At 49.3% G+C, this 13,388-nt stretch overlaps 1 protein-coding gene across 1 annotated transcript in view; it reads left to right on the top strand.

Annotated features, from left to right (window-relative positions):
* Window positions 1-13,388, top strand: part of RYR1 (ryanodine receptor 1) — a 271,145-nt gene that overhangs the window by 227,314 nt on the left and 30,443 nt on the right. Inside the window, exons 88-91 of the mRNA XM_060257511.1 lie at window positions 873-902; window positions 5,391-5,420; window positions 5,990-6,071; window positions 8,673-9,976. Coding sequence (XP_060113494.1) covers window positions 873-902; window positions 5,391-5,420; window positions 5,990-6,071; window positions 8,673-9,976 — 1,446 coding nt within the window. The remainder of the gene's footprint in view (window positions 1-872; window positions 903-5,390; window positions 5,421-5,989; window positions 6,072-8,672; window positions 9,977-13,388) is intronic.

The raw sequence follows: 13,388 nt of genomic DNA on the forward strand, positions 1-13,388 counted from the left end.
AAAGAAGAGTGCAGAAAAACCCTTGCACCTGTCAAGCCTTGATTCTCTGGTTGGGGCTTGCACCCCGACTCAGATTGGGTCCAACCACCAGCACTAGTCTTTGGTGTCGTTTGAGTTTCTTAAGGAGAAGGACCGAAATCAATTATGTGTCATAGGGCACTGGAAAGTTAAAATAAGATTGTATGTGTGCGTGGAACCAGAGCGCCAAATAAAGCGGAGTATCAGTTCCTGTGGGATTTTGTGGGAAGAGAACAGGCCATGGAGCTTGGTTCAGCCCCTCCATGTCTCCGGTCTTAGGGAAGAGACATCTCTGTAGTCTCAGTAGGGGAGTGAAGCAAGAGCCTCCTTTCCCCTAGAACAACAACAGAGTTCCATGGATTGTGGACCCAGGAAGGAGGGCCCCCGATTTGATCTGGAGTCTGGACATTCAGTTGTCTAGGAGGCTTGAGAGCTCTCTGACCATCTTGAAGCAGAGGCTAGATTCTCCCCTGTCTTGAGCTTTAGCTTTCCCCATAAAGCAGGGGGTTGGACTATATGGCCTCTTAGTGCCCCTTCCAACCCCAGGTCTCAGGGAAGGAGTGAAATCCAGTGGCCAGAGCATGGAGAAAGGGGAAGGAGCAAGGAGCCAAGCCTTCTGGTTTCTCTGCCCTCCTCACAATCAGTGCTTCCACTGGGAAAGCAATGATGGTAAAGACGAATGCAGTCCGTTCTCCCCACACGTCTCCCCAAGCACATGCACAGCTGTTCCCTCCAAACAGGGAAGGGCAGCTCATCCCAGCAATAAAGGAACGTGCCGGATGGTACACCTGGCAAAATACAAAAATGTTCTTGAAAATGTTTCTGAATAACATTTTTATTCTGATGTGTGACAGATGACCCAACCCCCAGGACTTCGAAACGGCGTAAGAACCTTTTACGTAGCACGCAGCCATCTCACGCCAGCTCATAGTGTCTTCTCTCTCTCTTTCTCTCTCTTTCTTCTCCTTCACTCCCTCCTTCCCTCTGCTTTTCTCTCCTAGTGCCTCCTTGCCCTGTCTTTCTTTTCATCTGGCCAGGCCAAGTTAAACCACAGTTGCGCAGACATGTCCCGTTCATGTTTCTGGCCCAATTTTAAACTGGTTTTGCAGGCTTAAAACAATACCTAGGGCAGACCCCAAAAGCGAGAAACGTGCATGGGGGCGGGGGAAACCTGTCACCGTCATGTCTTCTACTTGGCTGTCTGAAGATGAAGTGGGTTAAGGCCAGGCTGGACAAAAGTTCAGTCTCTGCAGGCTCAAAGAAGGCATGCCAGGGTCAGCATTTGTGACAGCCAAATAAAGACCTCAGTTCCTTGCGTCGCCTGACTTCTGCTGAGCAGGTAGCCACAATTCCACCCCCGGGCCATTGGTGGCAGTAGCAGTCAGATGAGTAGCTCCCTCCACATCCAAGTTGTTGCTTGGGCAGAGAGAGGGAGAGTGACTGGTCCTAGAGTTCCTGCTTTAGGACCCCCTGCCTCCTTACGGTATTGTCCTCCTTGTGATGAGTAAAACACAATCACAAGTAGCTCATAAGGCTTAGCAGAACTAAATTCAAATAATAGATAAATAAATAACAGATGTGCAAGAATGTGTAATCTTCCAGCCCCCAGCAATTAGAAGAAAAAAATGACGTCAAGAAGCCTTACAAATCAGCTGGTGCTTCAAACTTCAAGGCACTTTTTAATCTGCCGGAGTCCATTTTTTTGTGTCATAAAGCAGAACGAGGCTGAAATTCCTAGGAAATTTCCTAGGTGATCTCGGGTCAGCTCTTGTCTCTCAGCCTAACCTTCTTTGCATGCTAAAGACAACTGGAACCAGTGTATATAGAAAACGATGTGAAAAACCACCAGAAGCAATGAAACTTTCACACCAGTTGTGTGTAAATGCGTTCTATTTAGTTTAAACTAAAATATGAGAAAACAAAGGAACACTCAGTACTAGGAACACTTAGTACTAGGAAACAGTATTAGGGTTTCCTAGTTCTAAGTGTTCCTTTATTTTGTCTTATTTTAGTTTTAGTTAAATTTTAGTTAGTTTTAGTTATTTTAGTTAGTTAAATAAGACAAAACAAAGGAACACTTAGTACTAGGAACACTTAGTGCTTGGGTTTCCTAGTACTAAGTGTTCCTTTATTTTATTTTGTCTTATTTTAGTTTGCACTAAATAGAACTCATTTACACACAATTGGTGTGAAAGTTTGCACTAAATAGAATACATTTACACACAATTGGTGTGAAAGTTTGCACTAAATAGAACGTATTTACACACTATTGGTGTGAAAGTTTGCACTAAATAGAACACATTTACACATGATTGGTGTGAAAGTTTCATTGCTTCTGGTGGTTTTTCACATGGTTAAAACCTTTGCATGGCTGTGTTGAGGATCAAAGTAGAATTGGGTTGCCAACTTCCAGGTGGCAACTGGAGCTCTCCCGCTATTACAGTTGATCTTCAGACATCCAAGTTCAGTATCCCTGGAGAAAATGGCCGCTTTGGAGGATGGGCTTATACTCTGCTGAGATCCCTCCCCAAACCCCACCCTCTCCAAACTCCATCCCCAAAATCTCCAGGTATTCTCCAACCCAAAGTTCTCCAACCTTAAAGGGGGAGAACTGAGCTCCTTTAGAGCAGGGGTGGGGAACGTCAGGCCCGAGGGCCATTTGCGGCCCTCGAGAGCGCTTGGTCTGGCCCTCGGGGGGCCTGAGCGGTGGGCATTGTGAAGGACTGCTGCTGGGGTATGTGGGTGCCTTTAAAGGTCTGCTGGGAGCAGCTGCAGTTTCCGCATGAAGGGAGGGAGGGTTGGCAGGGGTGGGAGCTAGCTACCACCAGTTCAATTTGCACTTGATTATCCCAGATGGTGTGGCCTAACATGCTAATATTAGGGGATGTGGTGTAATATGCTGATTAGTTCCTGCTGGGCTTTTTCTACAGAAAGAGCCTTGGATCTAGGCATTTGCCTAGGGCGGCAGGCCGGGGGGGGGGCGGGGGGCGCCAAATTAGGCTCGCCCCGCATGACTTCGAATAGAAAAAAATAATTATTTGCATTAATTTTGCCAGCCTGAATCATTTCCCCTTGGCGGAGCACTGTTTTTTAAATTGATAATTTTGTATGGCCCGCGAATGATGTTATAAATATCCAAATGGCCCTTGGCAGAAAAATAGGTCCCCACCCCTGCTTTAGAGGAAGGGCAAAATAAAAACATATTAAATACATAGGTCCTTGGGAGCCATTACTGCAGTGCTTCCCACAGAGACACTCAATACCTGGCCCCTTACCTGCCTTTCTTCCCAACTCACCTACCTACGTCCCCAGTCCTCGCACAGCAGGGAAGAACGATCTGCTTTTTCCCAGGGCCCTTTGGCGCAGGGACACATTTGTGGTTGGCCTGGCCTGATTCCCTCTCTAGGTCTGCAGCGGCTGGCGCTTGCGCATCACCTTGCCCCTCACCCCTTCCTCTCTTTCTGTCCTTCCTGCTTCTCTCTGCCCCTCCCCACTGCCTTCACGAATGGGGTTGGCAAAGGGCCCCGCTTGGTCATCGCTTTGGCTTGCCGGCTCACGCCCCATCCCAGCGCTTTTTGTTCCACCACCGTGCTTTTTCGGGGGGGGGGGGGATGCAAGAAATGCACCTCTGGGGAGGACTAACCCAGCCAGTGGGGGGCTGCAGCCAGTGAGGTGCCTGGCTGGTGAGCTTGAGTTGGATCCCCCAGATCTGGTCCTCCAACTGAAGGAGCCTTTCTCTGATGCGAGACTCTCAGAACATTCCGGATCAGAGACACTCCTTCTGCCAGGGGAAGACACCTCTGCCGGCAAAACAGGCTTGCAGGATCCAGCCTAAGGGTCCCCAACCTTTTTTTTGAGCCTGCGGGCACCTTTGGCATTCTGCCACAGCATTGTGGGCAGAGCCAAAAATGGCTGCTGAGGGAGGTGGAGCCACCCACAAAATGGCCGCCAGCAGAGCTTACCTCCCGTCACACAGCAAAGATTCTTGTGCTCTGGCGGCAGCTGCTGCCCAAGCAACATTTTTTAAAAGCTGCACAGGCAATCAAATCTCCAGTGGCCAGTCGGAAGCCTTGTTGAGCAAAATGCCCATCTGGCCACTTTCTAAAAACCAGAGAGAGGTCACGTTTGGAGTGCGTGTCGGAAGCCACCAAAAGGTTATCGTGACCAAATAACTAGGATGTAGTTCGTAGAACTGCAGAAATTACAAAACACAGCATTTAAAGGTGCAAGATAGTTCCAATAATAGTCCCAACAAGGAGTCCCAACGGACGGGAAGTCGACTTGAAAACTCCTGCTTCGATCACTCTTCCAGCATAGGGTGCTTCGTTAAATACAATTGCAAAAGACGTCAGACGCAATCAAGGCTTGAGCCGTTTTGTCTTTAGCATAGCGCCGGTTTGAAATTGCGTTGGAGATTCTCGTGTCCCTATTATTATCCATTGAAAGTTTTCTGACAGTCGCGAAACACACCAGAAATTCTGTTGTAAATTCTTTCCAAACTCTGACATCGTTTGCAATTATATTTAACGGAGCACCCTATGCTGGAAGAGTGATCGAAGCACGAGTTTTCAAGAAGACGACCTGTAGTCGGGACTCCTTGTTGGAACGATTGCAGCTTTAAATGATGTGTTTTGTAATTTTTGCAGTCCTATGAATTACATCCTAGTTATTCGGTCACGATAACCTTTTGGTCGTTTCCTATACGCACTTTCTAAAAACACCTGGGCACCGAGAGAGGTGTTGGCAGTTGCCATAGCATGAAAGGTAGCTCAGTGGGGACCCCTCATCCAGCTATTGCCTCAAAACCAGACCCAACATCGCTGCTACTTGCCGTATGCTTTGGGGTAGCCATGGGGATTTCTGCATTCCGGTTTTAGCGAGCTCTGTTCCCTCTGCCCAGGAAGCCCTGGGAAACAGACTTGCATGAGAGCAGGAAGAGTCAACAGGGAGTCTTCCATACCTTCTCCAGTCACCCCTTCCGTCTTGGTGGGGTGGGTGTGACTAAAGGAAGGAGACAGATCTGCTACAAGTCGGTAGTATAGACCAGGGGTGGCCAACGGTAGTTCTCCAGATGTTTTTTTGCCTACAACACCCATCAGCCCCAGCCAGCATGGCCAATGGCTGGGGCTGATGGGAGTTGTAGGCAAAAAACATCTGGAGAGCTACCATTGGCCACCCCTGGTATAGACCATGACTGGCACATTCTGTGCTGGAGAGGGTAGGTGGAGAAGGAGAGCCCCAATCTCACCCTCCTCAACATGACAGTGCTGGATTGGGGCCGGGAAACAACAGCGGGGAGGGAGAGGAGGCACCCTTGGGGGAAATCTCCCCTCCCCTCACCAAAATTATCTCTCTGTTGCGCTGCCCACGAGGACCAATTTCGGAGCGAATCCTACCCTGAGGTAAGAGAGGAATTGCCGCTTCTCCAGAGGGAGAAACGTGCCCCCTGTGTTTATGTGCACGTTTCACAGCCCTCGGGGCGGTCCTTCCTTGGCTCTGTCAAGGAAGGTGAGGGAAAAAAGGAGGAGGAGGCTGACTGAACATGTGGGCGGCAAGAGCTAAGTTTGTTCTTTGCGCAGGGCAGGGTTGTGGCCACACCTAGTTGGACAAACCTAACTTGACATCCAATGCCAAACCTCTGGCCAGGTGTTGGGATAACTCGTGGGCACAGGGCCCCAGCTCGGGGGGGTTCTCACAAGGAAGCAGAGATGGGTTTGGTGGTCCTCATGGCCTGGTCACAGCCTCTTGGAGTTACAGCACCTTACCTCCATCCCCATACTTATGCATGGCCTGATCTCTTCAAGGAGCTGGCAGGGGCGGGCGGGTGGGTAAGTAAAGGGAGTTACAACATGGGGTGCGGACATGAAAGGGAAATGCGTTGTGTCCACAACTGGTGGGATGGGAAGGAAGGAAGGAAAGGTGCATGTCTCATTTCTGTGGCGCTCAATGCCTTTGTGCTCTCCTTTCCCAGGATTCGAGCCAAATTGGGCTTCTGAAGGAACTGCTGGATCTTCAGAAGGACATGGTGGTGATGCTGCTCTCCCTGCTAGAAGGTATGGGTCTCGTGCCATTTTCCCCCCAAGTTCTTCTCTGGCCCTCCAGGGCAGGGGTCCCCAACATGGTTCCCGTAAGTACCATGGCACCCACCAAGAGCTTTTAGGAAGTGGGTGGAGCCAGGTGGGACTTCTGGTTGACCACCGAAGACCTAATTGGCTGTGCAGATTATTAATCACATTGTTCTGGTGGACGATGTCAGCAAAGAGCCAGTTTGGTGTCGTGGTGAAGTGCACGGTCTCTTATCTGGGAGAACCGGATTTGATTCCCCACTCCTCCACTTGCAGCTGCTGGAATGGCCTTGGGTCAGCCATAACTGTGGCAGGAGTTGTCCTTGAAAGGGCAGCTGCTGTGAGAGTCCTCTCAGCCTCACCCACCTCACAGGGTGTCTGTTGTGGGGGGGAGGAAGATATAGGAGATTGTAAGCCGCTCTGATTCAGAGAGAAGGGCGGAGTATAAATCTGTAGTCTTCTTCCTCCTCCTCCACTTGCAGCTGCTGGAATGGCCTTGGGTCAGCCATAGCTCTGGCAGAGGTTGTCCTTGAAAGGGCAGCTGCTGTGAGAGCCCTCTCAGCCCCACCCACCTCACAGGGTGTCTGTTGTGGGGGTGGGGAGGAAGGTAAAGGAGATTGTAAGCTGCTCTGATTCAGAGAGAAGGGCGGGGTATAAATCTGTAGTCTTCTTCTTCCTCCTCCTCCACTTGCACCTACTGAAATGGCCTTGGGTTAGCTATAGGGGGAGAAGGAGAACACCTACTCACGCCTGCCTGGGACACAGCCGGGTCTAATAAAAGCACGATAAGGGCCGCAGGAGGAGGCGGGGCGGGAGAGAATGATTCTTTAAAGGCAGACAGACGGGTACGCCAGGGAGGAAGGGCTTGGTACTGCCAAGGCTGGAGTTTTCGGAAAAGATGCAGAGAGAGGGAAGGGCAGAGAGAGCCAAGGGGCGTGGAGGGGGAACCCGGTGAAGTTAACTGCCCCCCCCCACTCTGGTCTGAGGTGTACCCGGTCCGGGAAAAGACGTCCTGGAGCCGGTGCCAGACTCCTCCTGTGACCCTCTGCTAGCGGAGACTGACATATATGTTTAAATCTTGTTCATAGTACTGTTTTTTGCTATGTATTTTTTGTTTTTAATTTTTATGGCTGGAAGTAAACTGTATACTTTTGGGGGGGAGGGGGTTGCTGAGTTGTTATGACCTATGGCTACAACAATAAAATACTTTGACCTTTGACTTTGCTTTTTTTTTAAAAAAAACCCAATTTTTATTATTCTGCAACGTTTTATAATATTCAGCTGTTATTACCGTATTTTTCGGACCATAAGACGCACTTCCCCCCCCCAAAAAAGTGTGGAGGGGAAATGTGTGCGTCTTATGGTCCGAAGGTGCGTGCCTTCGGGGGGCGAGGGGGCGATCCGCTGCCTCTTCCTCCGATCCGGCGCTTCCCCTGCGCCTGCCTGCCTGGCTCCATCTTCTTCAGGCAAGCGCTGGGATCGCTCCACGTGGCACCAGCGCTTCGCAAGCGCCGGCTGCGGAGGGGGCACCGTGCTTCCTACTTCCCGGTGTGCCTGCCTTCAGCTGTGATGTTTAAAGCAAGCGCTGGGATCGGAGGGGGGAAGTAGGAAGTATGCTGCCCTCTCCACAGCTGGCGCTCGCAAAGCGCTGCGTTTGCGGAGGGGGTGGGTGCTTCCTACTTGCCTGTGTTGCTGCCTTCAGCTGTGATGTTTAAAGCAAGCGCTGGGATCGCTCCCTCCCCCCTCCGATCCCAGCGCTTGCTTTAAACATCACAGCTGAAGGCAGGAACACAGGCAAGTAGGAAGCACCCGCCCCCTCCGCAAACGCAGCGCTTTGCGAGCGCCGGCTGTGGAGAGGGCAGCTTGCGAAGCGCTGGTGCCACGTGGAGCGATCCCATGCTTGCCTGAAGAAGATGGAGCCAGGCAAGCAGGCGCGGGGGAAGCGCCGGATCGGAGGAAGAGGCAGCGGATCGCCCCCCAGGAGGAAGGTGCGTCCTATCCTCCGGAGCGCCTTATGGTGCGAAAAATACGGTAAATGTTTAATACCAATACATTGCATTATATTTTCCACCTTCCTCCCCCCCTTTTTGTGACCTCCTCCAGTGCATTTTACTTGAAATACTAAAAAAAATATAAAAGGTAATTTGACAATTTAGGAATCTTCATTAAAAAAAACCCTTATAACTATAGTAAATTAAAAATAAGGAAAAGACCATTAACTATGATTATTATCTATCTTCGTTGTTATCCTTATAAGAAAGGTCATATTCCCATAATCACATTTTTTCACTAAAGTCCATTTACGTTTTCTCTAGCATTTAACTATTGTCAAAAATCACTAAATGTCCTTTCACCTTCCATTGTTTTTCAACATACTTCTGAAATTTTCCCCACTCATTTTTAAACTTTTCTGAATCGTATTCTTTTAAGATTCTAGTCAGCTTGTCCATTTCACTCCAATGCATAGTTTTCATAATCCAATCCCATTTTTCAGGTGTTTCGTCTTGCTTCCACATCTGCGCATATAATGTCCGTGCAGCTGAAAGCATAACCTTTGACTTTGCTTTTCTCATCCTCATGTCTCCCCAGGGAACGTGGTGAATGGCACCATTGCCCGGCAGATGGTGGACATGTTGGTGGAGTCCTCCAGCAACGTGGAGATGATTCTCAAGTTCTTTGATATGTTCCTGAAGCTGAAGGACATTGTGGCTTCGGACGCCTTCCGGGACTACGTCACAGACCCACGGGGGCTCATCTCCAAGAAGGATTTCCAGAAGGCCATGGACAGCCAGAAACAGTATACCTCCTCCGAGATCCAGTTTCTGCTCTCTTGCTCGGAGGCTGACGAGAACGAAATGATTGACTACGAGGAGTTTGCCAACCGCTTCCAGGAGCCCGCCAAGGACATCGGCTTCAACATCGCCGTGCTGCTGACCAACCTTTCAGAGCACATGCCTCACGACAACCGCCTCAAGTCTTTCCTGGAGCTGGCGGAGTGCATCCTCAACTACTTCCGCCCCTACCTGGGCCGCATCGAGATCATGGGCTCTTGCAAGCGCATCGAGCGCGTCTACTTCGAGATTAGCGAGACCAACAAGACCCAGTGGGAAATGCCGCAGGTGAAGGAATCCAAACGGCAGTTCATCTTCGACGTGGTCAACGAAGGGGGGGAGTCGGAGAAGATGGAGCTCTTCATCAACTTCTGCGAGGACACCATCTTTGAGATGCAGATTGCGGCGCAGATCTCGGAGGAGGAAGGGGAGGAGGAGGAAGAGGAGGAGGAGGAAAGTGAAGGGGCTGAAGGCGGCGAAGCCGAGAAAGTATCGGCATCGTCGGAAGCCTCCTCGGCCTTCGGGGAGTTTGTGGAAAGCGTGATCAACTTCTTCCACATGTTCACTTACCGCAACGTCCGCAAGCAGTTCCGGAAAATCAAGAAGATGACGTTCAAGGAGATGGCTGTGGGGATCGCAACGTTCTTCTACACCGTCTTCATGGGGATCCTCTTCTTCTTCTATAATGTCTTCAAGGGCATCTTCCTGCTGATCTGGAAGACTCTCTTTGGCGGGGGACTGGTAGAGGAGGCCAAGAAAATTACGGTGACGGAACTGTTGGCCAGCATGCCTGACCCGACGCAAGATGAAGTTCACGGAGACGTGGCCCCCTCAGAGGAAGTCGAGCAGATGGCAGAGGTAGGGGAAGAGGCGGAGATGGCAGAGCCCGGCAAGGAAGAAGCACCTGCTGAAGGCGACGACGTCTTTGGCGTAGACCCCAAGAAAGAGCATTTCCGATCCATGGCGCCTGATGCTCCGGGTGGGCTCGGAGATATGGGAGACACAACCCCCGTGGAGCCCCCCACACCCGAAGGATCTCCCATCCTCAAGAGAAAACTGCTAGTAAGTTTCAGGGTTGAGATGGCATCTATGAAGGGGGATGGTGAAGGGTCTGGAGACCAAGTCCTATGAAGAAAGGTTGAAGGAGCTGGGGATGTTCAGCCTGGAGAGGAGGCGGCTGAGAGGTGGTAGAATCTCCATCTTCAAATACTTGAAGGGCTGTCATATAGATGATGGTGTGGAATTGTTTTCTGTGGCCCCAGAAGGTAGGACCAGAACCAGTGGGTTGAAATTAAATCAAAAGAGTTTCCGGCTCAACGTGAGGAAGAACTTCCTGACCGTTAGAGCGGTTTCTCAGTGGAACAGGCTTCTTCCTCGGGAGGTGGTGGGCTCTCCTTCCTTGGAGGTTTTTAAACAGAGGTTAGATGGCCATCTGACAGCAATGAGGATCCTGTGGATTTAGGGGGAGGGATTTGTGAGTTAAGAGCCTTGTGGCACAGAGTGGTAAAGCTGCAGTACTGCAGTCGAAGACCTCTGATCACGGCTTGAGTTCGACCCCAGCAGAAGCTGGTTCAGATAGCCGGCTCCAGGTTGACTCAGCCTTCCATCCTTCCGAGGTCGGTAAAATGAGGACCCAGCTTGCTGGGGGGAAAGTGTAGATGTTTATGTTTATGTTTAATTCGATTTTTACCCCGCCCTCCCTGCCGACATGGCTGGGGAAGGCAATGGCAAACCACCCCGTAAAAAGTCTGCCGTGAAAACGTTGTGAAAGCAACATCATCCCAGAGTCGAAAACAACTGGTGCTTGCACAGGGGGGCTACCTTTACCTTTTTATTTGTGAGTTTCCTGCATTGTGCAGGGGGTTGGACTAGATGACCCTGGGGAACCCAACTTTATGATTCTGTGCAGTTTTGATTTTTTTATTTATTTATTAACAATATTTACTTATTTATACCCTGCCTTTCTCAGTGGTCGTGGTAGTGGGTCAGTCCTTACTACTGGGAATGTGGCTCCTCTCCACAGACATGACCGGCTTAAATTTGATCCTGGAGGGGAGGGGCTTATCCCCTGGTTTCCCAGTCATATCCAAGCCTCGCCTCTCATCTCCACTATTTAAAACAGGGAAGAAAAAAAAACATACTTTCCTTCCTCTAAATGCTTTCCAACATCAGACTACCCCTCTCCCCATAGAATGACAAAATAATCTCAGGATCCTTTGTTGCCAATAATTTTTCTTTGATTTCCAAAAGTGAGTCGCTATAAAGGACCTGCTGTAATTCATTCTGGAGGACACGTGTCCGTCTCAATCGGATATTAGTTGTGATTTCAATTTGAGGGAACTTTGCCTCACGGGTACATGCTGGATTCCAAACTGAAATATAAAATATAAGAGGTTGACGGTCACTCAACTGATGGGAGAGCCAGTTTGGTGTAGTGGTTAAGTGTGCGGACTCTTATCTGGGAGAACCGGGTTTGATTCCCCACTCCTCCACTTGCACCTGTGGAATGGCTTTGGGTCAACCATAGTTATCACAGAGGTTGTCCTTGAAAGGGCAGCTGCTGTGAGAGCCCTCTCCAGCCCCACCCACCTCACAGGGTGTTTGTTGTGGGGGAGGAAGGTAAAGGAGATTGTGAGCCGCTCTGAGACTCTTCGGAGTGGAGGGCGGGATATAAATCCAATATCTTCTTCTTCTTCTTCACTCTCCGGGAGTGACCCAACTTCAAAATGTAACATTTTACTGCAAAAAGATCGGGAAATTAATAGATAATCACACTCGCTCCCTTATGGCTAAAATAAGTAAATTCTCCATATTTGCCCCCTTCAAAGTTACCATTTGATATGATAAGGCCTAATTTATCAATCAAGCGGATGAAATTAATACCTTTTGAGAAAAGAGTTTGGCCCTGTGATCAAATGTCTATTGAAGACCTATCTTATGTCATATTTTATTGTGTAAAACATGAGGCAGAACGAAATAGGTTTTTGTGTACCATTTTATCTCACTTTCTTGGAAGGTTGGACCAAAAAAAATTAGTATTCCTATGGTCAGATAGAGATAAATATATTAGTTTTCAAGTGGCAAAGTTTATGGCTGCCATTATAGATTAAAAAACGAGTAGAGATATATTAACTACTCTCCTTTTTACTACTGTGAATTGAAGAAGATGATATTGGATTTATATCCCGCCCTCCACTCTGAAGAGTCTCAGAGCGGCTCACAATCTCCTTTACCTTCCTCCCCCACAACAGACACCCTGAGAGGTGGGTGGGGCTGGAGAGGGCTCTCACAGCAGCTGCCCTTTCAAGGACAACCTCTGCCAGAGCTATGGCTGACCCAAGGCCATTCCAGCAGGTGCAAGTGGAGGAGTGGGGAATCAAACCCGGTTCTCCCAGATAAGAGTCTGCCCTTTCAAGGACAACCTCTGCCAGAGCTATGGTTGACCCAAGGCCATTCCAGCAGGTGCAAGTGGAGGAGTGGGGAATCAAACCCGGTTCTCCCAGATAAGAGTCCGCACACTTAACCGCTACACCAAACTGGCTCTTTCTTTCTGTTTTCTTAGGATGTCATTGGATGAATTGTATTGATAATTCAGCCTAAATTTTATCATGATTTATATAATTCTATTGTTGTATTGAATGTTTTATTTTATTTTTTTGTCTGGTTGTCGGTTGCTATGGCATTTTGTTGCTAATGCAATAAAGATTGACTTGACTTCAGACTAGCCCTCTGTAGTCAAAGACCTACATTAGAGGAGCTCTATTTTTATTTATTTATTTATTTATTCGGGATTTGTATCCCGCCCTTCCCAGGAATGGCTCAGGGCGGCTTCCAACAATAACAATTTAACAATTTAAATATAAACAATTAAATACTTCACATTTAAACAGAACCCAGGAAAAAACCCAGAGACGAAGCGTCATCAGCCGTAGCCAGAGCTGGGCACCGTGCACTGCAGCAACAGGCAGAGAGGAGGGAGGTGGAGGAAACCATGTGGAATGGATTGGGGAGAGGGGGACGGATGGAACTGCTGGCTGCAAAGCACTGGGGTGGGGGAGAGAGAGGTGGAAGGAAACCCCCCCTTCTTGACTCCACAGTTGTAGGGTTGGCTGCCTCAACTGGACCACATTCTGAGCCTCCAGCTTTTGCCCCTACCCCAGAAAGCTTTTGAGAAGCAGTAAGACCTGCAGTGGATGGAAAAGGGTGCCCCCTGACTTTTTAAAAAGCTCTCCAACCTTTAAAATCCTGACTACGGCCCTGGTGAGAAGATTCTAAGCTGGTTCCCAGGCAATCCTCAACTTGTGCAGACACTGTGTGTGAGCCACCCCCACCCCGGTCCTCTGTAACGGTAGACCTCAAGAACTCCTCTACCATATGGCTCTTGGATTCAGGGGTTTTGCGCCCATCTCCAAGAGACAGTCAAGACTCTTGTGTTCTGCTGTGCCCCTAAGGTTGAACCTTTGTGCCCAACACA

Source organism: Heteronotia binoei, chromosome 17, assembly GCF_032191835.1.
Source record: "Heteronotia binoei isolate CCM8104 ecotype False Entrance Well chromosome 17, APGP_CSIRO_Hbin_v1, whole genome shotgun sequence".
Classification (NCBI taxonomy): Eukaryota; Metazoa; Chordata; class Lepidosauria; order Squamata; family Gekkonidae; genus Heteronotia; species Heteronotia binoei.